Source organism: Astatotilapia calliptera, chromosome 7, assembly GCF_900246225.1.
Source record: "Astatotilapia calliptera chromosome 7, fAstCal1.2, whole genome shotgun sequence".
Classification (NCBI taxonomy): domain Eukaryota; kingdom Metazoa; phylum Chordata; class Actinopteri; order Cichliformes; family Cichlidae; genus Astatotilapia; species Astatotilapia calliptera.
This window is the reverse complement of record NC_039308.1, coordinates 63,690,455-63,714,984: the sequence shown is the minus strand read 5'-3', so window position 1 is coordinate 63,714,984 and position 24,530 is coordinate 63,690,455. Positions and strand designations below refer to the sequence as shown.

General features: G+C 40.4%; 1 protein-coding gene across 7 annotated transcripts in view; it reads left to right on the top strand.

Annotated features, from left to right (window-relative positions):
- The window catches only part of abcc8 (ATP-binding cassette, sub-family C (CFTR/MRP), member 8), a 60,026-nt gene that overhangs the window by 7,620 nt on the left and 27,876 nt on the right, over positions 1 to 24,530 (top strand). For 5 of the 7 annotated variants that reach the window (XM_026176504.1, XM_026176506.1, XM_026176507.1 and 2 more), the window contains 13 exons: positions 69 to 210; positions 1,609 to 1,730; positions 3,003 to 3,169; positions 6,379 to 6,621; positions 10,716 to 10,904; positions 11,764 to 11,928; positions 13,258 to 13,413; positions 16,090 to 16,224; positions 16,672 to 16,834; positions 20,581 to 20,621; positions 21,020 to 21,165; positions 23,379 to 23,493; positions 23,696 to 23,815. In XM_026176504.1, the coding sequence (XP_026032289.1) occupies positions 69 to 210; positions 1,609 to 1,730; positions 3,003 to 3,169; positions 6,379 to 6,621; positions 10,716 to 10,904; positions 11,764 to 11,928; positions 13,258 to 13,413; positions 16,090 to 16,224; positions 16,672 to 16,834; positions 20,581 to 20,621; positions 21,020 to 21,165; positions 23,379 to 23,493; positions 23,696 to 23,815 (1,904 nt within the window). Of the gene's footprint in view, positions 1 to 68; positions 211 to 1,608; positions 1,731 to 3,002; positions 3,170 to 6,378; positions 6,622 to 10,715; positions 10,905 to 11,763; positions 11,929 to 13,257; positions 13,414 to 16,089; positions 16,225 to 16,671; positions 16,835 to 20,580; positions 20,622 to 21,019; positions 21,166 to 23,378; positions 23,494 to 23,635; positions 23,816 to 24,530 lie in introns of all 7 variants that reach the window. The other 2 variants (XM_026176500.1, XM_026176503.1) reach the window with 1 other exon arrangement.

The window sequence follows — 24,530 nt, the reverse complement described above, 5'->3', positions numbered from 1 at the left end:
TTTTTGTATTTAAAGTGAAATGACCCTGTTGCTTTTCAATCACTTTCATTTCCTGGTTCATGTTTGAGGTTGGGGCAGCCAGAGTTCAAAGGTCCACATCCACCACAGCACCTGGCTTCACTTTCCTGGACACAACCTGCGATGGCTCCTCACCTTCATCCTGCTCTTCATCCTCGTCTGTGAGATTGCAGAGGGCATTGTCTCAGATGGGTATGTTTGGCATTTTAATAACACAACACTGCAGCCTCATGATGATCTCAGTCATTATGAGGTGATGTTTGTTATGTCATGACACTAGTGAGAATGTTCATTTTTATATGCTTTTGTTTAGTTTAAATGTATAGTATAGTAAAATGTATTTTGTGTATTATCAGTATGATTTTTGTGTGACACAATTCAATTTTTCCGCCATTATTCAATTATGTAATTATGCAATCCAGGAAGGATTGCAGTTGTTGATTGTTCAAATTGTTGATTGCTTGCTTTCTACTTATACAGTAGTGAAGCAGAGTAGATTTTATTGCTAAACAACTTTTAGTTAAGAATATGAAGACAAAGAACAAAATGCGGCGTGAAATAAAAGCTTAAAGCTAGTCAAAGCTAACAGTGAGGAAGTGGAGGTTGTGATCTGACAGTTATCAGTTTGCAAGCTAAAAAAAAGTTCATGATATGATTTACTTTTTTGGATTTATTTATTTACTGTACACAGAAATAAGGACACTACCACAGCAGGAATAAGAGGAGTTGACATAACGCAAAAGCTGGCAAGGCAAAGAGAAGATGCAGTGGAGCAAGAAAAAAGAAGAACAAAGCACAGGCTCTTTTCAAAGCAGCCATTTTAATATGAAAAATACATGTTACATGTAACGTTAGAAAAGACACAGAGCCCTCATTAATGTGCTGCCGTGAAAAGTTTTTTTTTTTTTATTACTAAAATCCATGTCCGTGACTACAAACAGGAAACTGTAGGAATTAATAGCATACTGAAGTGGGTTTGTAAAAAAAATGGAAAAAGTCTAATGCAGACAAAAGGATGCTACTTAGCATAATGGAGCCTGCTAGCATTCACCACCAGCCAACACAATACAGACAAAGCCACTGAGAGGCAAATGTTAATATTTGCCAACTGAAAGCACGTCAGTGAGCTTTACCCTGGACTCCAATAAGCATGTCTGTAGACTATGAGAGGAAGCCAGAGTACCCACAGACAACCCATGCAGGCACAGGCAAAACATATAAACTTCTCACACTAAGGCTTCAGCTGGCAAATGGATTCAAACCCATAACCTGCTGTGAGATGACAGTACTGCCTCCATTTCCTGGATAATCTCATGAAATGACTCACAGGGCTATATCAGAATCCAAACTGCTCATGTTTAGGTCTCGTTATCTAATTCGTCTCTATGTGTATCCTGTTGTTGTCTAATTTAGTTTACCAGGCTCTAGATTAGTTGTGGAGATTGGGGTGGTTAGCCCTATGAGGTAAAGAGAAATTTGGCTAATTTACTTGCTTAATGAGACATCTGTCAAAATGCATAATGATAATAATTATTATTTTATTGTTATCAGCCTAACCTGTTTCTTTCTCTATCTGATGTTTATTTGCAGGTTCAGTCAGTCCCTCCATCTTCACCTGTACATGCCTGCAGCTCTGGCCTTCATGGCTGGCATCACCTCTATTGTCTACTATCATAACATTGAGACCTCCAACTTTCCCAAACTACTGTTAGGTATCGTCTGTTTATTCTTTTTTTCATTTTCCTGAGAGAGACAACTTTACCTTTACTGTCAGCCTCACCCTGGGATATACTGCTTAGCATATTCATTCGTAGAACTGAGATGAAGTGAATGCAATACGATTTGTGATCATGGCTTGTGAAGCTAGCATTAGCTTTGTACTTACTTGAATGTCTGATAAAGAATGGCAACTGATTATTGATTTACTACACTCTACGGGATTACATTACATTACATAACAGAGCAGCAGGGTCAGTGTTGTCATTTGCAGATGACTGGTTCATTACTTTCAGATAATGATGCAGGGCAGTGTCATCGAGGGGGATTGTTCTCTGTGCAGATATTAATTATGCATTTAAATTAATATAAAGTGAAAGCGCTGCACAGTTTGCACAGCAGACAAGCATCTCCATGGCAAATATATTTAGTTTTTTTGTTATGAAATGATCAGTGTTTTCAGTTCCTCTAGTTCGTGATAGTTATTGATAAATAGGGCAGTGTCATGCTTCACCTTTGTCCATTAGTTTTCCACATGTGATGTTTGCTTGTGGAACAATCACACTACAGTTTTCCCTTCCTTCTCAGGCATCATTAACTCATCTGTGTGCAGCTCCTGGTGCTTTATTCAATGCTCCCATTGAGTCACTCAGCTTCCCTGGCTGTAAGGTTTCCATTTCACAGCCAGACAGAAATTCATCTTCTAAAGAGAGCCTTGGGTGTTGACTTTTATGCTAGAGATATTCTTCATTATAAAGAAGATAAAAAAATCTCAGTGGTTTTGCTATTGGCCAGCAGTGTAACCTTTGTGTAGAAACAAGAATCCGTTATCGTCTCATATCGTCTGGACTGACGTGATGTAGCTCCATCAAAAATCACAATGGAACAAAGACAACAGATTTAGCTTCTGTTTCCTGAATTAGACGTCTCCTAGAAACACAGTGCAATGGAAACGGAGGAAAGAAACAAGAAGAAAAAACTCATATCTTAACTGTTCTCTTACGCAGCTGAAACATGAGATTGAATGGTGTCTCCACATTTTAAATAAATTATAACACGAGTTGAACCATGGACACAGTTATATGAAATGTATCCCAGCCTGTAACAAAATACACCTATTGCACAAATTGAGTTTCAGAGAGAACGATGTCATTTTGATGACACTTTTTCATTTAGACTGAAATATAAGTTTGCGGTCGAGTTATTTATCGTTTCTGGCTTATCTGGTAATTCACTGTGTGACTCTGATCCCTGCTAAATCCCTTTAGCCCTGCTGATCTACTGGGTGCTGGCCTTCATCATGAAGACCATCAAGTTTGCCAAGTACACCGAGCATGGCATCGGCCCCAGGCAGCTACGCTACTGCATCACAGGACTGCTAGTGCTGCTGTATGGACTCCTACTAACTGTAGAGATCAACGTGATCCTCGGCAGGGTAAGTGTGTACATTTGTGTCTTTGTCCACTGTTGTGTGTGCAGGTATAACACATAAGCTACTGAGAGTGACGTAAGATCATTCAGATGCAGTGGTACTACTTTTTGTTAAGCTCTTAAAATGGTAATAATTACACTGGAGCATGTGACGGTGGTTATGAACCTTCACTGGCTTTCATTCGAATGCAAGTAAACATGCCATTTATCCTAAACTGCATATTTATGAAAAACAAAAAATAATCTCCAGATTTTAAAGCCAGGCTGGCCAGCAACAGTGACAATACAGCAGCTGCATTTAAAGACAATGATGTGACATTTCCTTTCAGCCTTGCTTGCGATTTTGCTGAGGCCATTTACAGTATCCCCTGCAGCTGGGGAGCATTTTATTCCCCATGGTTCAGTTTTATGAATCAGATGATTAAAATGATGACAGCTCCAACCGCATACGATGTTTTTGAGAATTTTTAATCAATTGTGGAAACTCTGTGAGCCTGAGAAGAGAGCTTTATTTTTAATACATCATTATAATGTAAAATCCATGAAGGTCATGGTCATTTTTGGACTTTTCATGATTTATTTGAACTGACTGCAATACTGTACATCGTTAATCATTAAAAAATGAGAACAATGTTCAGATGTTTGAATTTAGTTTTGATTTCTGTAATCTATACCAGGTCAAAAGTATTCATAGTCTCACATATATACATACACCTTCAATAATATTTGGTTAAATGTCCCTTAGGAAGTTGCACCTCACCCACATACTTTTGTTAGCCATCAGCAAGCTTCAGGCATAATTCAGGCTGCATATTTAGCCACTTGTTTAACCAGTTGGTCATGTTCATTTAAACTGGTTGCAGATGTGGCTTTTAAGCAAAGTCCACAAATTTTAATAGGATTAATGTTGAGGCTTTGGGAAGGCCTTTCCAGAATCTTAACGTTAGCCTGCTTTATCCGTTCCAAAGCTAGCTATGATGTGTGTTTGGAGTCATTGTCCTGTTGGAACACCACCTACGTCCGAGTTTTAACCATCTATCTGTTGATGTGGGTTGGGGTTAGTCGTTGTTCTTCATTATTCCATTCACATTATGTAATGTACCAACACCGCTGGCATGATGCTACCACTGTCATACTTGGCAGCTGGTACAGTTTTAAATGGTTTGAAAGCCTCACGATTAGGCCTCAAAACATACCTCTTGTCACTGTGGCCAATCTTTGTCTCATCTGATGATAAAGTTTTTCTCCAGAAGGCATTTGGCTCATCCATGAGGGCTGCTTCAACTTTCAGTTTTAGTTTGAATGTGTTGATTTTGGAGCAGGGGGTACTTTCTTGGTTAGCACCCTTGAAGACCATGGTTATGTGAAAATCACCTCACTCTGAATGCAGAAGCTGGTGTTTCAGTACCTTCCAGTTCATGGCAGGCTTAATGGTTTCTGGGTTATTCCTGAATATCCATCCATCCATCCATTTTCTTCCACTTATCCGGGGCCGGGTCGCAGGGGCAGGAGCCCAAGCAGAGAAGTCCAGACCTCCCTCTCCCCATCCACCTCCTCTAGCTTACCCGGGGAAACACCAAGGCGTTCCCTGGCCAGCCAAGAGATATAATCTCTCCAGCGTGTCCTTGGTCTGCCCTGGGGCCTCCTCCCAGTGGGACATGCCTGGAAAACCTCACCCAGGAGGCGCCCAGGGGGCATCCTTGTCAGATGCCTGAACCACCTCACCTGGCCCCTTATCTCTAAGGGAGAGGCCAGCCACCCTTCAGAGGAAGCCCATTTCTGCCGCTTGTATTCGTGATCTCATTCTTTTGGTCACTATCCATAGCTCGTGACCATAGGTGAGGGTAGGGACGTAGATCGACAGGTAAATTGAGAGCTTCGCTTTTACGCTCAGCTCTCTCTTCACCACAACAGACAGGTACAGCGTCCGCATCACTGCAGCCGCTGCACCAATCCGTCTGTCGATCTGGCAAATTTCTTACATACAGTTATTTGAACTGATGATCTCAGAATCCTCAAATTAATTGACCCTTTGTGGTTTGCAGAAAAATAAATTCAAACTTATTGACCCAGTTCTTGTTTTTTAAGGTCATTAAAGACGTGTGCTGTACAACCAGTTCTGTTTGCTCCATCCTAATGTTAGCCTTTTCACCATTTTAGTGCAAACTTCTGATGATTCACATTGAACCCAAAGTAACAGTGATAACTGTGCAGTTACACCAGCTTATCACCGATACAGAAGCATCCTGTTGGAACAGTGATCCAAACTTTTCAAGTCAAATGCAAAAGTTTTAAAAAAAAAAAGGCATAAATATTTTTTTTTCTGAATGCAAAATTGATCCTTTCACTTTCATTTAAAGTATATCTAAAAGACACAAGATCCCCCTCACACGTGTGGTTCAGTGTGAGGCTTCATGCTGGTCTCTGATCACGTTTCTAGATGTATCTTATTAATATTCTATCGATGATTGTTCAGCTTTTGACATTTTCAGCCTTCTGACCCTTTCTGAGCATGGAGAAAATGTCAGAGCAGAGTGCTCTTTTCTTGTCTTTTTCCTCTGGACAATTCACAATGTGTTTGTCTCTGTTAACCTCTGCACTAAGCAAACACCTGTTACTAAATCACAGAGCCGTGGGCAAACAGCAGAGAAACAGATTCTCCCATCATCCGCTGCAATAATTTGGCCTGCTAGACCTCAGTTTCTTGAAGTGTCTTCATCTGCACTGTTAAAAGTGTGCAAACAGTTTATATTAATAATTGATGTGAACTTTCATGTTGAAGTAATAGAAAAGAAATCATTACATGCTTTCATTAAAAAGCTAATTTAGATTTTACTGGCTGACAAAATGAATAAACGATTGTTAAATCAAACCTTTCTAATTATTCATGCTCAGGATCTTGCTGAACATATTTTGCTGGGAATTCCATTTTATTCCATTTTTTTGTTGTGGTTAAAATAGAGCCTGATTTCAACTCTTAAACTTTACATTAGTCATAAATTTCCATATCAGACAGCCTGTACTACTACTACTATAATTAACCCCACTAATAAGAGTCTTTTCAGCTGACATATAATTATCGTCTGCTGTGCACAGGTTAGTCGATATTTCTGTACATTTAAAGCCCAATCAGTGGTTTTTAGAGTTCACTCTTAGTTTTCAGGTAACTAGGGGGAATTGAACAGTTAATCAAAGCTCTTCTTTTTGTCACAGCGCTACATGTGTTTCGCCAATCCAACAGAGGTGAAGCCTCCCGAAGACCTTCAGGACCTCGGCGTTCGCTTCCTGCAGCCCTTCGTTAACTTGTTATCCAAAGCCACCTACTGGTGGATGAACACCTTCATTACCTCTGCTCACAAACGACCCATCGACCTCAAGGTCATTGGCAAACTGCCCATAGCAATGAGAGCACTCACAAACTATATAAAGCTTCGCAGGGCCTTTGAAGACCAAAAGGTTAGTATTAGTAGATCTTTGTGAACAGTAAGTGGGCTGAGGTTGTTGTCCAGTAAATAGTCAATGTGTGTGTCAAAAGCACATCTGCTTTCCTTGTATTTCCTTGTTTAAGCTGAATAAATGATTGCATATACAGGGAGTGCAGAATTATTAGGCAAGTTGTATTTTTGAGGAATAATTTTATTATTGAACAACAACCATGTTCTCAATGAACCCAAAAAACTCATTAATATCAAAGCTGAATGTTTTTGGAAGTAGTTTTTAGTTTGTTTTTAGTTTCTGCTATTTTAGGGGGATATCTGTGTGTGCAGGTGACTATTACTGTGCATAATTATTAGGCAACTTAACCAAAAACAAATATATACCCATTTCAATTATTTATTTTTACCAGTGAAACCAATATAACATCTCCACATTCACAAATATACATTTCTGACATTCAAAAACAAATCAGCGACCAATATAGCCACCTTTCTTTGCAAGGACACTCAAAAGCCTGCCATCCATGGATTCTGTCAGTGTTTTGATCTGTTCACCATCAACATTGCGTGCAGCAGCAACCACAGCCTCCCAGACACTGTTCAGAGAGGTGTACTGTTTTCCCTCCTTGTAAATCTCACATTTGATGATGGACCACAGGTTCTCAATGGGGTTCAGATCAGGTGAACAAGGAGGCCATGTCATTAGTTTTTCTTCTTTTATACCCTTTCTTGCCAGCCACGCTGTGGAGTACTTGGACGCGTGTGATGGAGCATTGTCCTGCATGAAAATCATGTTTTTCTTGAAGGATGCAGACTTCTTCCTGTACCACTGCTTGAAGACGTGTCTTCCAGAAACTGGCAGTAGGACTGGGAGTTGAGCTTGACTCCATCCTCAACCCGAAAAGGCCCCACAAGCTCATCTTTGATGATACCAGCCCAAACCAGTACTCCACCTCCACCTTGCTGGTGTCTGAGTCGGACTGGAGCTCTCTGCCCTTTACCAATCCAGCCACGGGCCCATCCATCTGGCCCATCAAGACTCACTCTCATTTCATCAGTCCATAAAACCTTAGAAAAATCAGTCTTGAGATATTTCTTGGCCCAGTCTTGACGTTTCAGCTTGTGTGTCTTGTTCAGTGGTGGTCGTCTTTCAGCCTTTCTTCCCTTGGCCATGTCTCTGAGTATTGCACACCTTGTGCTTTTGGGCACTCCAGTGATGTTGCAGCTCTGAAATATGGCCAAACTGGTGGCAAGTGGCATCTTGGCGGCTGCACGCTTGACTTTTCTCAGTTCATGGGCAGTTATTTTGCGCCTTGGTTTTTCCACACGCTTCTTGCGACCCTGTTGACTATTTTGAATGAAACGCTTGATTGTTCGATGATCACGCTTCAGAAGCTTTGCAATTTTGAGACTGCTGCATCCCTCTGCAAGATATCTCACTATTTTTGACTTTTCTGAGCCTGTCAAGTCCTTCTTTTGACCCATTTTGCCAAAGGAAAGGACGTTGCCTAATAATTATGCACACCTGATATAGGGTGTTGATGTCATTAGACCACACCCCTTCTCATTACAGAGATGCACATCCCCTAATATGCTTAATTGGTAGTAGACTTTCGAGCCTATACAGCTTGGAGTAAGACAACGTGCATGAAGAGGATGATGTGGACAAAATACTCATTTGCCTAATAATTCTGCACTCCCTGTATATCAGGCACTGATAACCAGCAAAGGTGAAATGCACAAATCTGTCTGTCCATGACTTTAATATGAATAATTCAGGGCCTACTTTAGCATATCCTGGACATAACTTTTGTCCATCACTGAAATTCACCCTCATATTTACACCTACAGTCAATTCAGAGTTAAACATTACTTCACTTAAGTCTGTGGCCTGTTGGGGTAAAGCAGTGCTTTCACAGAAATCCATCCCACACAGGCAAAGTTAGAACACAAACTCTCAACACTGTGTTTCTTTTTGATTATCAGGGGATCATCTTGGACGTTGAGCTTTGAGACACAAATAAGACTTTAAGTATTTCTGTGAGAAGTCAACATGTTGCTTATTCTCTTCATTTTGGCCCGTTTTTGCTGTGCTTTTTTAAAAAAATGTTTCTGCCGGGTATGTTTGAATCAATGTCTTTCCTGCAGTGACTCATGGCTTGCTGAACTCTGGGACTAATAAACTTTATTTAGACATCATAGAGATGAGTACTTGACTAATGTAAACAGTGAATTGTCACACTGCCACGAGAATGTGTGTAGTGTATGTACACACGGTCAGGCTTATTCTCTATATCGTGCTTGTGTTTTATTTAGGATTTACCCCAGTTGTATACCATCCTCTCTACTGTTTTAGATATGTGCTGATTAAACCTTATTGTATTTATGGTATTTATGGTGGTGATATATTAGATTGCATTTTTGCATACTATAAGGGCTTTCTAGTACTTTTTCATCTCCATATATGTAAATGAGGAAAGGCATAAAAGCACCTTGCTGGCTTTGACTTTCTGTGTTGGGCTTGCTTCACATCCCTGCATTTTTGAAGGTTTCCTCCTGGTATACGTCCATTTGCATAAGCCAGTTTTAAATGGATGTAATAACATTTTTATTTGCTGCTTATTAAAAAAGAAGAAGAAAAACTTTCTCTAATAAAATGTAATATTTGAACTCTTTCAATTCCTCTTTCTTTAGCAGAATCGATAGATGAGTTAGTTCTTAATATGGCTCCCAGAAAGATTCCATGTGTTTTAAAATTATATTATGATGTGTGTTTGGTATTTTCATTTGAGACTTTTATGTGGTGAACACAGCTTATGTCCCGTTCTCTTCTTCTCTGGTCTTCTAGTCTCGCTAATGTCAGTCCAAGCTGTCTCTCTTTCCTCTTTCCCTCTCTGTCTCTCTGTCCATCTCACTTCTGGAGCACGTGTCAGGGGTCAGATGTGAAGGGCGTCCTCTGTAGGGTCATTGTTTTCCAGTGTTTGGAAGGTCACGCTCAACGTCACGTCTGCATGTGCGTCCAGTGTGAACGCAACCCCACTTCCTTCCGGCAGGAGCAGAGGATGAGAGAGACTGAGGGATCCCAGTGGAGCGCTGGGGAAGGGTGGTGGTGGGGCATTTAGAGGAGGGCCTGGAGGCGCCAGGTCATTCCCATTCTACTGTGAACGAGGCAACATCCTGACCCCTGTGGGGGTGAAAGCACTACACTTCATGGGAAGCTAGTTACAGTGTGAGTGTGTGAGAACGAAACATCCTCCTTCCTAGTTGTTTGAACTTGAGGTAGGAAGAAAGGATGTGTGTGTGTGTATGTGTGTGCAAACACTGATGTTTAATATGAGCTTGAATTGAAAGATAGAGGCACATGACCAGGGTCACGTTTGTTCTCACAGTTCTGAGAATGACTTAGAGATGGTCACAGAGATGCGCACACACAGTGAAAATGTCCTGGGACTGTTTACTGCACCGTAGCAGTCCAGATGTTTTCCTGTCATCGTACTAACTGACTCACTGAGCCATGCTCTTGTGTTGTTTTAGGAAATTCATAAAATTGTATATAAATAAATATAAATTAACAGCAATACCTTCTCCAGTCAGTCTTGGAATCTCTGTTTTTGTGTCCCTGACATGGTGCTCCAGCTTCATTACCCTCAGAGGAGTTATGTAGGCTTTTCATGTGATGCAGTGTGAAACTTGCCATTAATCATGCTATCCTATGCAGCAACGAGGTGGATGGGAGCCTTGAACCTGACCTCATTTTAAAGGTTTCTGTTGCAGTGCTGTGATCTAATGGTGTTGACTCAGCTTTTATGTTCAAGCAGTTATTTCCTTTTGCTATGTTAGCCAGCTTTTATGCTCAAATCTCTTTGCCTTTTGTTGTGCTGCTAGTTCAACAACACAGATAAATGGCACTTCTCTTCAAAGACGTAATCTTCATCATGCTAACAAAATACTCTGATTACTGTTTGTAATTTAGACTTTCAATAAAAAAAAGCCACACTTGTTATTGTGCCCTGGCAGATTAGCTGTATTTGACAAAGAATATTTAAAAAGTGGCTTATTTGTCTTCATGCTAATATTTTTCTACATCTGGCCCTTCTTTTTATTACCCTCAAGAGGCCTCAGGGCATAGCACCGCAAAGTCCAAAGTGGATCTGGCAAGCCCTGAGAAAAGCATTCGGCAGACCTCTCATCCTCAGCATCACGTTCCGCTTCCTGGCCGACCTGCTGGGCTTTGCCGGTCCTCTCTGCATCTCTGGCATAGTCCACCACATCAGCAAAGACAATCGCACCATTCAGCCACCGGTGAGGCCATGCACACAGCACAACATAACATAAAAACTATTGTTATTAGCAAGTACGGATGCTGAATTTTTACTAGTCCGACATTTAAATACGTTTTATTGCATTTGTTCAGGTAATGAGAGCAGCTTTAGGCATAACAGAGACATTACATAGCTTCCTCTGGCCTCTCAAAGGTTATGATGCCCTGTCTCCCCTGCACACCTGCCTGATGGTGCTCTAATTTAAACTTCGTCAAATATTTATGCGACTTATTGCTTTAGAAGTTGTCTCTGGTCGGGTGTCTTTCTGTAAGAATAACTCTTCAATTATTTGTTTGAAAGTCAAGTCCAATGCAGGGAACGGTAAGAAAAAATAGACTTACAGTAAGAAGCACTCAGTAAATATTCTTGTCTGCAGGGCAACAAGCTGAAAAATAGTGACAATTTCAGCCAATGAGTATCGAGAGAGCAAAACAAGGGAAAGTTACAAGGATGAGTTGCCATGGAGTGCAGACATATTTCTAATCAATAATTTGTAATTCCCTCTGGGAGAACGATTACTTTGTTATGCAGGATTCATAAATTTTTGAGAGAGATACCGTGTCCCTGTTCTTCTTGGGTTTCCAGCCTACACCCACATATCAGCTGTGCGTTTCACTCCAAAGCCTCTGTTTCATTTCAGTTTAATTGAGTTTCATGCACAATATTAAAGCTTGCTCTGAAATGGAGGTAATATGTTTTAAATGGATGATGTTTTCCTCAAATTTTGAAGTGATGAACGGGAACATTTGTAGCTGAAATTAAAAATCCAGGGCAGTTCAGCCTATATTCCTAACAACTGTTCCTGCTTGTCTAACATCTCCCTGTGTCTGCACTTCCAGATAAAGCTGCTTGGGATCTATTTCATTTCCTCCAAGGAGTTTCTGGAGAACGCATACGTGTTGGCTGTGCTGCTCTTCTTCGCCCTACTCCTGCAGAGGACTTTCCTCCAGGCCTCTTACTATGTGGCTATTGAAACAGGCATCAACCTGCGTGGAGCCATACAGGTACACTGCACTGATCTGTTCTCTAAGGAAACTTTCTTTATGAGACGTTTAAAGATCTTTTATTGGAAAACTGAAGTCTGATAAACTCAGTGGCACCCAGTAAAAGGACTAAACACAGAAACTACTGTCTATTTTATCCTTTGCTTACATTTTCATTTTAAAGCAATAAAATCCACAGATTTGGGTGTCTGGACATGATAATGCTGCAACAAGAGGCAGTTTGCTGTTAATGAGTAAATACTTAATTGCCAAAAAGAAACATTAAAGCATTTTTTAATTGTAAATAATTACAAAAAAAGCTCAGTGAAGATTTTGCAATGCCATAAATGATAAATTAAATAAAGACCAGGTTTTATTAAGACATATACACTCACTGGACACTATTAGGTACACCTTGCTAGTACTGGGTTGTTATTATTCAATTCACTTCATGGCATAGAGTCAACAAGCTGCAGGAAACATTCTTCAGACATCTTGCTCCATATTGACACAATAACATCACACAGTTGCTGCAGATTTATTGTAAGCACATCCCAAAGGTGCGCAGTCGGATTTAGATCTGTTGCTCACGGAAAGCATCCGTGTTTTCATGTTGTTTATGCCAAATTCTGATCCCACAGCCTGAATATCGCAGCAGAAATAGAGATTCATCAAACCCGGCAAAGATTTTGTAATCTTCTATTGTCCGGTTTTGGTTATCCTGTGTAAATTGTAGTCTCAGTTTCCTGTTCTTAGCTAACACACGTGGCACCCACCCAGTGTGGTTTTTTCCTGCTTTAGCCCATCCGCTTCAAGGCTTGATGTGTTGTATGTTCAGAGACGCTCTTATTCATACCTGTTGAAGTGAGCGCTTATTTCTTGATGCTGTTGCCTTCCTGTCAGCTCAAAGCAGTCTGATCATTCTCCTCTGACCTCTGGCATCAACAAAGCATTTTCACACAGAGAACTGCAGCTGACTAGTATTTTCTCTTTTTGTGGCCCATTTTATATAAATTCTTGTGGTAGTTGTGTGAGGTAAATCCCAGTAGATCAGCAGTTTCTGAAACTGACAGACTAGCCTGTTAGGCAGCAAAACCCATGAAATGTTCAAAATAACTTAAATCACCTGATGCTCAATTTGAGCTGCCTGCATGCCAAGTTGTTACCATGTGACCAGCTAATTAGATATCTATGTTAACGATGAACTGGACAGGTGGTCTGTGAGTGTGTATTGAGACACGGCATTGTGTTAAAGACTAATCAGCACTATAATAAGCACCAGTTAACTAATGATCATTACAAGGAAATGTATTGCTGTCAACCCTTTTATGTTTTTTGTTCTCTCCCCAGACAAAAATCTACAACAAAATCATGCGTCTGTGCACCTCCACCATGTCCATGGGTGAGCTAACCGTAGGTCAGATCTGCAACCTGGTTGCCATCGATACCAACCAGCTGATGTGGTTCTTCTTCCTCTGCCCTAACCTGTGGGCCATGCCAGTACAGGTATGAAGCACGTTGTTCTTCTCTACTCCGTAGATATCTTTAGGGTTTTGTTTCCACTGAGAGCAGCACTCAGTGTAGGTGTTTTATTGAAGCTTTATATGTTTCATGCTTTAATTATATTTCTAACTTTTGCTCTCTGCTACAGAATGGCAGTGGGTTACTTCCATTAATATACATTTCATCCCAGAAAGCTGCAACACTTGCTAAAGAGAACAGGAGCGGAGATGTCTGCACTAAAATCTTCTGGAAGATGTCCTGTAGAACTTTCTAGCAAGTTATGTTAGAATTCAGTCCCACTGACCATGAAGTTGTAACCAAGCTTAAGCTGGAACTAATGAATGCTTTTCGTTTCTCGAAAATCCTTTTGCAAAACAGATTTATTGTGAAATCCTGTTTACACCATGTGTACTTGCTAGCATTTTTCACCCTCCTCCTGTTTGAAACCTTCAGGATGACTGTATATCTAGTTGTCCATAAACAAAACAAGAACTAGAGGTCCAAAGCTCCAGAGTGAACCTTTAATGTTGTCTTTACTACGAGGGACTCAGTGTCATTGTAACCATGGTCACAGCTCAGGTGATCCCTGTGACTGCTCTGCCTCCTGTTATTTATGTGGCTCTATTGCTAGGCTGCAGTCCTTTACTGCAGAACTATAAATAATGCTTTACACTGTGTTACAGTGCAGGTATAAGTGTAACTCTGTGTCATACTTTTGCTGGCTTTCTGTTACTGCATTCCATTGTGTATTGTTAGATAGTTTTCTCTGCACACGAGTGTGTTAGATATTAGTAAAGGTGTGAGTCAAAGGTGTTTATCACACTGCATTTTTAATACCAGATTGTTTGGTGTCTGTCTTTCTGCAATGTGCATTGTATTTTCTCTTTACCGCATGGGAGAAGAAATGATTGCATGCACAGATGTGGGGGCTTAAAAACTGAGCACTGGGTGTTGGAGATGAACAGCCTAATGCATGCAGTAGACGACCTTTATGCACTACTTTGGAATAAGTGGATCGCATAATTTATGACAAGCAGCACTGTTATTGAGCGTGTTTACTTTTATACCATTGGGATAAATTAGATTTCAATATGACAACTGTTTATGATAAAAATACAATTTCAGCAAAACATGGAGATCAGGTAGTTTCTTGTGTCACAGAATGCCTGCAAAAACTCATGGTTCATCCTCCCACCTGTTCTTTCTCAAGGCCCTGCATAATACATTTTTTATGTCATTTTTGCATATATAGTAAATCCCTGTCTAGTGTTTGTGCCTTGTTTCATTTTTAGTTTTATAATTTGCTCGACAACCACGTCAAACACTAAATGAAAAACTGCTAAAATGAACAAAAGTAAAAAGTATTCTGTGAGTATCTCGGAGACTAAAGCAGAATTTGTATTCACTGGCCGTTCCCACCCGTCTGTGAATGAATCCATTGCGTTTGCTCTCCACTGCCTGCTGCACTGATGAGATGGATGAAGTTCAATACTCATCTCAGACGTGACAGCTCTTTACCTTTTTCACATGATCTAGTTACCTCTGCATTTCTCTGTGTTTCAGATTAGTGACTGCACTAACATTTTAATATTTTATTACCCCCGCTGATGCCTCACATAACAGATACAATTATTTCAATACTATGTTTCTGCTGTGAGGCTATCCAGCATTTTTTTTAGTCATGGTAGAAAAGACAGAGATGGGACCTAGTACCACAATCCCAAAGTCTGAATTCAGGCATCGGTTGTTTTATTTCTTACATCTGTGTTTTTCCTCCGAAATATCTTTTATAGGCAGGTAGAAAAAAGACAAAACAAAATGATGAATGCTTTAAAACTCACCGTGTTGCTTTAAGCAACCAGAGATATCAGTCTTTTATTCGTGATACAGAAAGGCCATTCTTGCCATTGTGGTTATGTTAACAATGGCTCTGGTCCATCAGGTGTCCCAGTGAGCAATAGCAGTGAACCAGCATGTACAATAACAGGAACCTGAACGGAATTCAGTCTTTTTAAAAAATATTAATAATTACACCTTTGCTTTTCCTGCTATGACAAGCCAAAGTACCTGTTGTGACAGGATCAGTTATGACTCAGGATGAGCTAATCAAAGCTCTTTTTGTTGAAGTTTGTCTATTTCCTTCTCATTTAACATCCATGTGAGATGATGCTTGCAGCATGACCAGCTGCAATTGCAAAGAGCAGATTTGGTTCCTTTTTTTAAACAATGCTGCAGTCCTTAGGGAGCTGCAAAGGCAGAAGGTGATGCAAGATATATATAAAAAAAGATGCATATAAAGTAGTGGAAACCTCACAGATGTGTATAGCTTGGCTGCTTAGCTCCAGTTATGTGCGATTGATGTGAGGAGCTGACAGAAACTGTGTGGGGGCTGGTGGTTTATACAGCTGACACCTTTCTAGGCCTTTATAAAGAATAAAGAGAAAACCAATCACTCACCTACTCTCCGGTGACACGTTTCTATCTTTGTATTCACTGGATATTAGGTGGGAGGTTTGCTATAAGCTGACCTACTATAAGGTCACCACTTCACAGAAAGCTCTGCGGTAAATTCATATGGATTTTGTAATTGTCAGTGGGGAGTGTTGTGTGAATGAAAACTACCTCTGTGGAAATCTTGTTTTCGTCTCCTGCTTAATGTTTTTTTTCTTCCCTGCTCAGATTGTTGTGGGAGTGATCCTGCTCTACTACCTCTTGGGAATCAGTGCCTTGATTGGAGCGACCGTCATTGCTGTGTTAGCTCCTGTACAATACTTTGTGGCCACAAAGCTATCCCAAACACAGAAAAGCACCCTGGTGAGTGCTACCATGGGCCTTTCTTTCTTTTTTAAAAGATGTATAACTATGTAACTATTTGTTTCTAGTTTTGGTCATGTTTGCATCTGAGGATGGCCGAGTGTGTCATTTAAGCTAATATATTTAAAAAATAAATGGATGGTAATCTTCTGACCTTTTTATAACCAACTGCACATAATTGCCACTTGGTCAGAGTGAATGTTTTTTAGAATGCAATTTAGAAAATGTTGTTTTTATAGCAGCACCTCAAAATAACAGCTATCGTCTCCTTGGGGAATGAGGACAGCCACTTTCCACAAACCCTCCTTACCTCAGGCCTATCTGCTCCAAAGATACATTTAATACAACCAGTCAAATATGATTACAGTGTTTTCGTCAGTCCTTGTTATCGCTGCTGTGCCTTGATGTGCTGGATTGAGGTTAGGTAATCAAATGTGCCTTTATCAGGAATATTCCAGTGAGCGCCTGAAGAAGACCAACGAACTGCTGCGGGGCATCAAGCTGCTGAAACTGTATGCTTGGGAGCGCATCTTCTGTGACAGTGTGGAGGAGACCAGGGTTAAAGAGCTCACCAGCCTGCAGGCCTTTGCTCTTTACACATCCATATCCAGTAAGTTCATTTGGTCCCCTCCCACTAATGATATTTGACTTGATTCCTGGACTCTTTTAGAGTAGTTTTGTATGATTCAGATTTCTCAATAGTCCAATATTTAACTTATGCTGCCCCCTTCCTGCCTTTAACTCCGCTTTCTTCTTAAACATAAGACTTGATCAGTAAGCAGCTTGAGCTTCTGTGTTCACAGCCAGATGTGTGTCACTGACATGACAGATCAAAGATCCGAGACTGAAACAAAGTGTTTGGACCAATCTGCAGACGGAACTTTTCAGACTGGATTACAAATGCTGACCCTGCTGTTTAAAACTTTGGTTTTACTACTGAAGCAGTATATAAACAGTACCGTGCAAAAGTCATCAGCCAGCCTCCTTATTTTGAATTTTTGGCTTCCAAGTAGTCTGATTTCCCTGTAAAGTTTTTAAAGTGGTGGTAAGCAACAGTCCTCCAGGTTTCCCGAAGCTCTTTCAGAGTTGCTAAAAGAGCTTTGCTGTTTTTTCACTCATTATTTTAGTTCAGTTTTTATACATGAGCATTTTCAAAGAAACTGTTTTTTTTGTAAGTTATTTAACACTGACCTATTACAGTGGGGCAAAAAATGTATTTAGTCAGCCACCGATTGTGCAAGTTCCCCCACTTAAAATGATGACAGAGGTCAGTAATTTGCACCAGAGGTACACTTCAACTGTGAGAGACAGAATGTGAAAAAAAAATCCATGAATTCACATGGTAGGATTTGTAAAGAATTTATTCGTAAATCAGGGTGGAAAATAAGTATTTGGTCACCTCAAACATGGAAAATCTCTGGCTCTCACAGACCTGTAACGTCTTCTGTAAGACGCTTTTCTGTCCCCCACTCGTTACCTGTATGAATGGCACCTGTTTGAACTCATCATCTGTATAAAAGACACCTGTCCACAGCCTCAAACAGTCAGACTCCAAACTCCGCCATGGCCAAGAACAAAGAGCTTTCGAAGGACACCAGGAAAAGTATTGTAGACCTGCACCAGACTGGGAAGAGTGAATCTACAATAGGCAAGCAGCTTGGTGTGAAAAAATCAACTGTGGGAGCAATCATCAGAAAATGGAAGACATACAAGACCACTGATAATCTCCCTCGATCTGGGGCTCCACGCAAGATCTCATCCCGTGGGGTCAAAATGATCATGAGAACGGTGAGCAAAGATCCCAGAACCACACGGGGGGACCTGGTGAATGACCTGCAGAGAGCTGGGACCAAAGTAACAAAGCTCACCATCAGTAACACACTACAACGGCAGGGAATCAAATCCCGCAGTGCCAGACGTGTTCCGCTGCTGAAGCCAGTGCATGTCCAGGCCCGTCTGAAGTTTGCCAGAGAGCACATGGATGATACAGCAGAGGATTGGGAGAATGTCATGTGGTCAGATGAAACCAAAGTAGAACTTTTTGGTATAAACTCAACTCGTCGTGTTTGGAGGAAGAAGAATACTGAGTTGCATCCCAAGAACACCATACCTACTGTGAAGCATGGGGGTGGAAACATCATGCTATGGGGCTGTTTTTCTGCCAAGGGGACAGGACGACTGATCCGTGTTAAGGACATAATGAATGGGGCCATGTATCGTGAGATTCTGAGCCAAAACCTCCTTCCATCAGTGAGAACTTTGAAGATGAAACGAGGCTGGGTCTTCCAACATGACAATGATCCAAAACACACCGCCCGGGCAACAAAGGAGTGGCTCCGTAAGAAGCATTTGAAAGTCCTGGAGTGGCCTAGCCAGTCTCCAGACCTCAACCCCATAGAAAATCTGTGGCGGGAGTTGAAAGTCCGTGTTGCTCGGCAACAGCCCCAAAACATCACTGCTCTCGAGAAGATCTGCATGGAGGAATGGGCCAAAATACCAGCTACTGTGTGTGCAAACCTGGTAAAGACCTATAGTAAACGTTTGACCTCTGTTATTGCCAACAAAGGTTATGTTACAAAGTATTGAGTTGTATTTTTGTTATTGACCAAATACTTATTTTCCACCCTGATTTACGAATAAATTCTTTACAAATCCTACCATGTGGATTCATGGATTTTTTTTTTTCACATTCTGTCTCTCACAGTTGAAGTGTACCTCTGGTGCAAATTACTGACCTCTGTCATCATTTTAGGTGGGGGAACTTGCACAATCGGTGGCTGACTAAATACTTTTTTGCCCCACTGTAGTTCCTGGAAAAATGACAACCATACATTTTTATTTTTAACCAAATATGTTCTTAAAAAGTGGCTGGAAAGTCATAATCGCAAACTACAGGAAAAAAAAATAACATCCTGCAAAGACCTGAGACATTCTTCATTCGGTTGATCTTCTCTTCTGTGAAGCCTCCTTAGAAATGGAAGCTGTCAAAAAGGCATTGTTAGGGAGGAGAACCAGGAAGGAAAGGCTGAGGTATGACAAATTACACAAGAACTGGATTTAAAATCAGTGGCAACAGGTCATATGATGAAATTGTCAACAGAATAGACAGAGAAGGAGAGAGGTACAACAGAGAGTGTCTGCAGCCATCTGTAAAATACAGTGTTGAGATTCTGTCATGGTTTGCGTCTGCACATGTATGCAACGTATCTTATGGAGTAACTAAGGAGAGCAGTGCAACCATAAGTGTTTACAGTGATCTTGGGATCTTGTCAAAACTGATATAATTATCTCAGAAACATATCCACCATCCAATACAATCTGGAAAGCATCTGACTGGCAACAAAAATGCACACTGTAACACTACCAGACATGCAGTAGCCTCCCCAGAGCCTATCAGGAGGATCATCTTGACAGAAATGAACAAAAGGCAACCAACATACAAAGAAGAGCTTTGAAAGTCCTTCAAAAAGCCCAGAGAACGATTCCTGAACACTACTTGAAGGAATTATAAGAAAGAGAGTTCAGGCTGTGACGAAGAAAAGTGACGGTCATGCCAAATACTGACTTTGAAGCTCGTTGCAGACATTGTTTTTGCCTTATGCATGTGTATTTCCATGTATGTTTGCACATGTTTTTGGCTTAAAACTTTCACATAGTATAACAGAAAAGATGGAAAATCTTCAGACTGAAAAATCTGAATCTAAGTTCATGTTTTAGCCCCACAGGTTCCAGTCAATATTTAAAATTAGTCTACTGGAACTCTAAAAGTAACTAGATGTGATAAAAACCAGTGCTGAAGGCTAGCCTGGATTATTGTTACAGTGCTCAACATTATTACTTGATAGTCATTTATTTTTCTCTCATTGTCCATCCTCTTTTCTCCTACACGCTTAGATGAACAGTCCTATAACAGGCTGAGTCCTAAATCTAAAATCAATAGTTGCCGATTGTTGTAGAGGAGGGAAGAAGCAATATCATTTCCTCACTGACAGACGACTCAGGAAAGATTTATGAAGCAAAGCATTTTTATGACAATTAAGTGTTTTCATCTGTTTATATCCGGACAACATGCCACTTTTAAATATTATCTTATATTATAGAGTGACAGAAAATTAGAAAATGATGGACAGGAGAGAAGTTTTTACAAGACTTGAATTCATTACCTTGATTGATTAGCTTGTACGCACCTGCTCCTGGGAGGAAATTAAATTCCAGCCATGAACAAAAGAGATGTTCAATATCAGTTATGTGATGTTTCAACACAACATCTGAGCAAAAAGCGATATAAGGTCAAAAAAAATGTCAAAAAATGTTTAATTCTCTTACAGCTTTTGTGATTTTCTTATTTTCTTTCAGTTTTCATGAATGCAGCTATTCCTATAGCAGCTGTGTTGACGGTAAGTTTAATTTAAAATGTAATAATCATTATGCTTAAGTTAGCTGGGACTTTTATCTTGTTGTCTTGTTCCCAGTGTGAAGGGTAGAGCAGAGACAGTGCCAAGTAGTCTGACTGTCCAGTGACGTTTCACACTGAGACAGTGGAGGACTTTCTGAAGTCCTTCATGGATGTAGACTTGAGTGATGACAAATGAGAAAAGTCAGACTGATACCAAGGAACAGGATGACTGTGAAGGACACATGGAGACAAACGCCTCATCTATCATTTGATTTAATCTTCAGACTCTTAACAAGATGATGCAAGTCAGACTGGCAGCCAAAAGATTATCAATTAAAGGATGAAAATTGTTATTATGAGACTAACTTTTCCCATTATGTGCTCCTTCTGAACCTGCAGACATTTGTGGTTCACGTCCACATCTCAGAGGATGCTGATCTGTCACCAGCTGTGGCCTTTGCCTCTCTGTCCCTTTTTCACATCCTGGTCACACCCCTCTTCCTCCTCTCCAGCGTGGTGCGCTCCACTGTCAAGGCCCTGGTTAGGTGAGAAAGAAAGCCGTGTTTGGACAAATAACATTTTTGAAGACAGTCGTGCGGCAGGAGACTTAAACTACAACAACAGACTGAGCAAAGTCATGAAAAGCGGCTCGATTAGATGAAGCACTTGACCTTTACCCGCAGTGGATGGATCAGCTTATTAGATCAGCCTTTTCTCGTGTAACAAAGACCCTCACTCCTCAGTTACTTCAGTCAACTGGTCTCTGACACTAATGTTTATTAATCTCACCAATTTCAATTAGTTTGCCAATCGTAACATCGGTTGTCATTAGGGTGGTGCAGAGCAGCTACTCCGCTATCACAACTCAGATCTCCGATCCTTCTGGCTGCTTTTCTTATTGTATTGGGTGATGAAACTGATTGTTTCATGCTGTATCTGTGCAGGGTAATTAGAATAGATATGATCAAGCTATTTTATACCTTTATCTTCTGAGAAAATGTGCCACATGTCTGCAGATGTCTTGATAGGCTACCGATTGCACAAAAGCAGGGCTCCCCCTACAAATCTGACCTATAAATAATAAAATCCAAAAAGGTGTTAGTTTATGTTTTGTGTTGTTGGTGTGTGTACTCTCTCTTTCCTGCACTCCTCAGCTGGTCCCTCTGTAAGACTGTGGGATCTTTACCTTACAATTCAAAGCACTTTGAGACGACTCCAACCGTCACTACAGGGATGGAACTGAACCACCCTGGTTAGGCATGTCTTTTGTAAACATAAGCTGTCAGATCATTATCAAATTCAAATATGAAGGAGTTTACTAATTAAAACAATCCTCTGGGGATGTCTCATAAAATCAGCGAAGCAGAGCTCTTCTCGTTAGCACTCTTCAGGTAATAAGGCACGTTGAATCCCATCATCTCAGTCTGTAGCTCTTAGCAGTAATTGTGAATTATGTGTGATGGATGGATGAAATTGCCACAACAGGACACGTTTCTTTTCCTTTAAACAGCCTCCTACAACAGTGTCGGCAGCCTGGTCACTTGTTAAATGTAGTAGATTATAGATTGAAACTTACCCTCTTAACTGTACGGTAATGTTAGAACCCCTTTCTGATTTCAGAGGGATCGTATTTTCAGACGTTCTTTTCTGACGATATAGCCACCCACCTCGTCGTGGGCAGCTGTTCGCGGCATGGCAGACGCGGGCTTCTTAAAGCAATGTGCTTGGAGAGGAGAAGCAGTGGAAATTTAGCTGCAGAAACAGCTTGCTATAAGCCATCGTACTTGTGATGGTGTTGAGTTCAAATTTTTACATGCATGGTGAAACAAATGCCAAGCAATAAAATGACTGTTACATCTCATATTTAAGATTCTTAGAAAGAATAAATTCAGATTTACTCTCTCTGTGATCTGCAGCTGTAATTTAAATATGTGTTCTCAGCACTCATTGTGTGCTGGGTTTAGCAGCGGTAAACATTTTAAGTCGAGCAGTTTGGGATCCTTTGAGGTTTCTATTTTGGGACTGTGCTATCTCACACACTTAATCAACGACAAGGGGGGAAAATTTAGATTTAACACCTCAGCTTATCTTCACTCAACATGAGAAAATGTTTCTTTGAGAGGAAAGAGAGGATTTGATCGTAGCAATATACTGTAAAGAAACAGAAATGCATTTTTTAGACTTTTGGACTGAACATGTGAGTGAATCATGAGTCATTCTCATTACATAATCCAGTTGATTTTGGAGGTATGTTTTTCTTGTGATCTTCTCATTTTAATGCCGTAGATTTGGACGTGTACTTTTCTCATCTATACCAGGTGTTTAATCTCTGGAGAACTTAAAGACATAAATGAAGAAAATGGGATATAACAAGTTTCAGCTCTTTTTATTTGGCACTGATTTTGTAATTTATTCATCAAGGAGAAGGAGTAAAGTGAAGGTGATGCAGAGATATGTGGGTGTGTGTGACAGAGGCAGACCAGCTGATAAAGCTCATCCTTAGTGAACCGTGTTTCATTGATTAGCCAGTCAGCATGGGCAAATGAAAGATGTGACACTAAACAGCAGTTCTCTTCACATGAATGAAAGTGAACTAATTTAAATGCCACGTCACTTGAGCCGGGCTTTTATTATGAGAATTTATTATGATGCTTTATGTTGGCTATATTAATAACAGCCTGTTAATTTTATTTATGATGCATATTTTATTTTAGTATTTATTGCTTCATTGCTTTTCTGTCCTCTGTTTTATTTGCAGCGTTCAGAAGCTCAGCGAGTTTTTTTCGAGCGATGAGATCGGAGACGAGCAGGAGCCCAAAGCAACGTTACCCACTGGCTCCAGCAATCACAACCAAAATCGGTACCAGGCTGTGGTAAGGGCTTGAGTTTAGAAAACAAAGTGGATAAAATCTCTTTCAAAGTGACTCCTTTGAACATTTTCATCCTCTACCTTACCGCCTTCCTCACCGTTACCTTTTTGTCCTTTGTGCTGCATGTTATACAATCCTCCTTTAGTCATCCTCTAAACCTTTCCCTTTGTCCTGCTCCTCCTCCTCTTTATCCCGATTTTTCCAGCCCCTGAAGGTGGTGAATCGGAAGCGCCCCACGCGGGATGACTGGAAAAACTATGGCTCAGAGGGGAACCACGAAGGCGATGGACCCTTTCAGGATGTAGATCAAGATATCTGCATCAAGGTGAGAGAGACAGTCAGAGAGACCAATGAGCCTCCAGACTGGGCTGCAGGTGAGGTAGATATGAGTTGAGATACCCAGGAGCCCAACGTTTATCACACATTTATTATTGTTACTTTAACTAAATTTGGAGATTTATGTTTAGCATTTGTTAGGAAGTGAATACTCATTCCCTGCAGGGTCTTTTTTTTTTTTTTAACATTTTCACCAGCTCATGTAGGAGTTTTGTTTTAGATTTTATTTTGGTTTAGTAGTATACTAACATGTTCCTGATTTTTATTTGTATATACTGTTTAATTTGAATCCATATTCACCCAAATATGAGATGTGGTATGTTATTTATCACACTCCCCATCCCTACGAGATCAAAGTCCTCAGAGCATCACTGCTCTTCAAAACTGTTTCAAAGCTGAACCAATTAGCTTGAAATGTCATCATCACAGCACAGTCTGTACATCATGCATGATGTTTTGGACACCACTTATCAGATTTTAAGTCAACTTGTAAAAATATTTTGGTGTGTTTTTTTTTTTAACACAGTTTCTACATTTGCACTGAATTGTGTGAGATTTGCATTTGCTGTCATCCACATATTAATATCTGGGTTACTGTAAGCGGGATTTTCAATAATTAGATTATATTAGATTAGATGAAACTTTATTAATCCCTCAGGTGGGTTCCTCCGGGAAATTCGGTTATACCATATATACACATATAT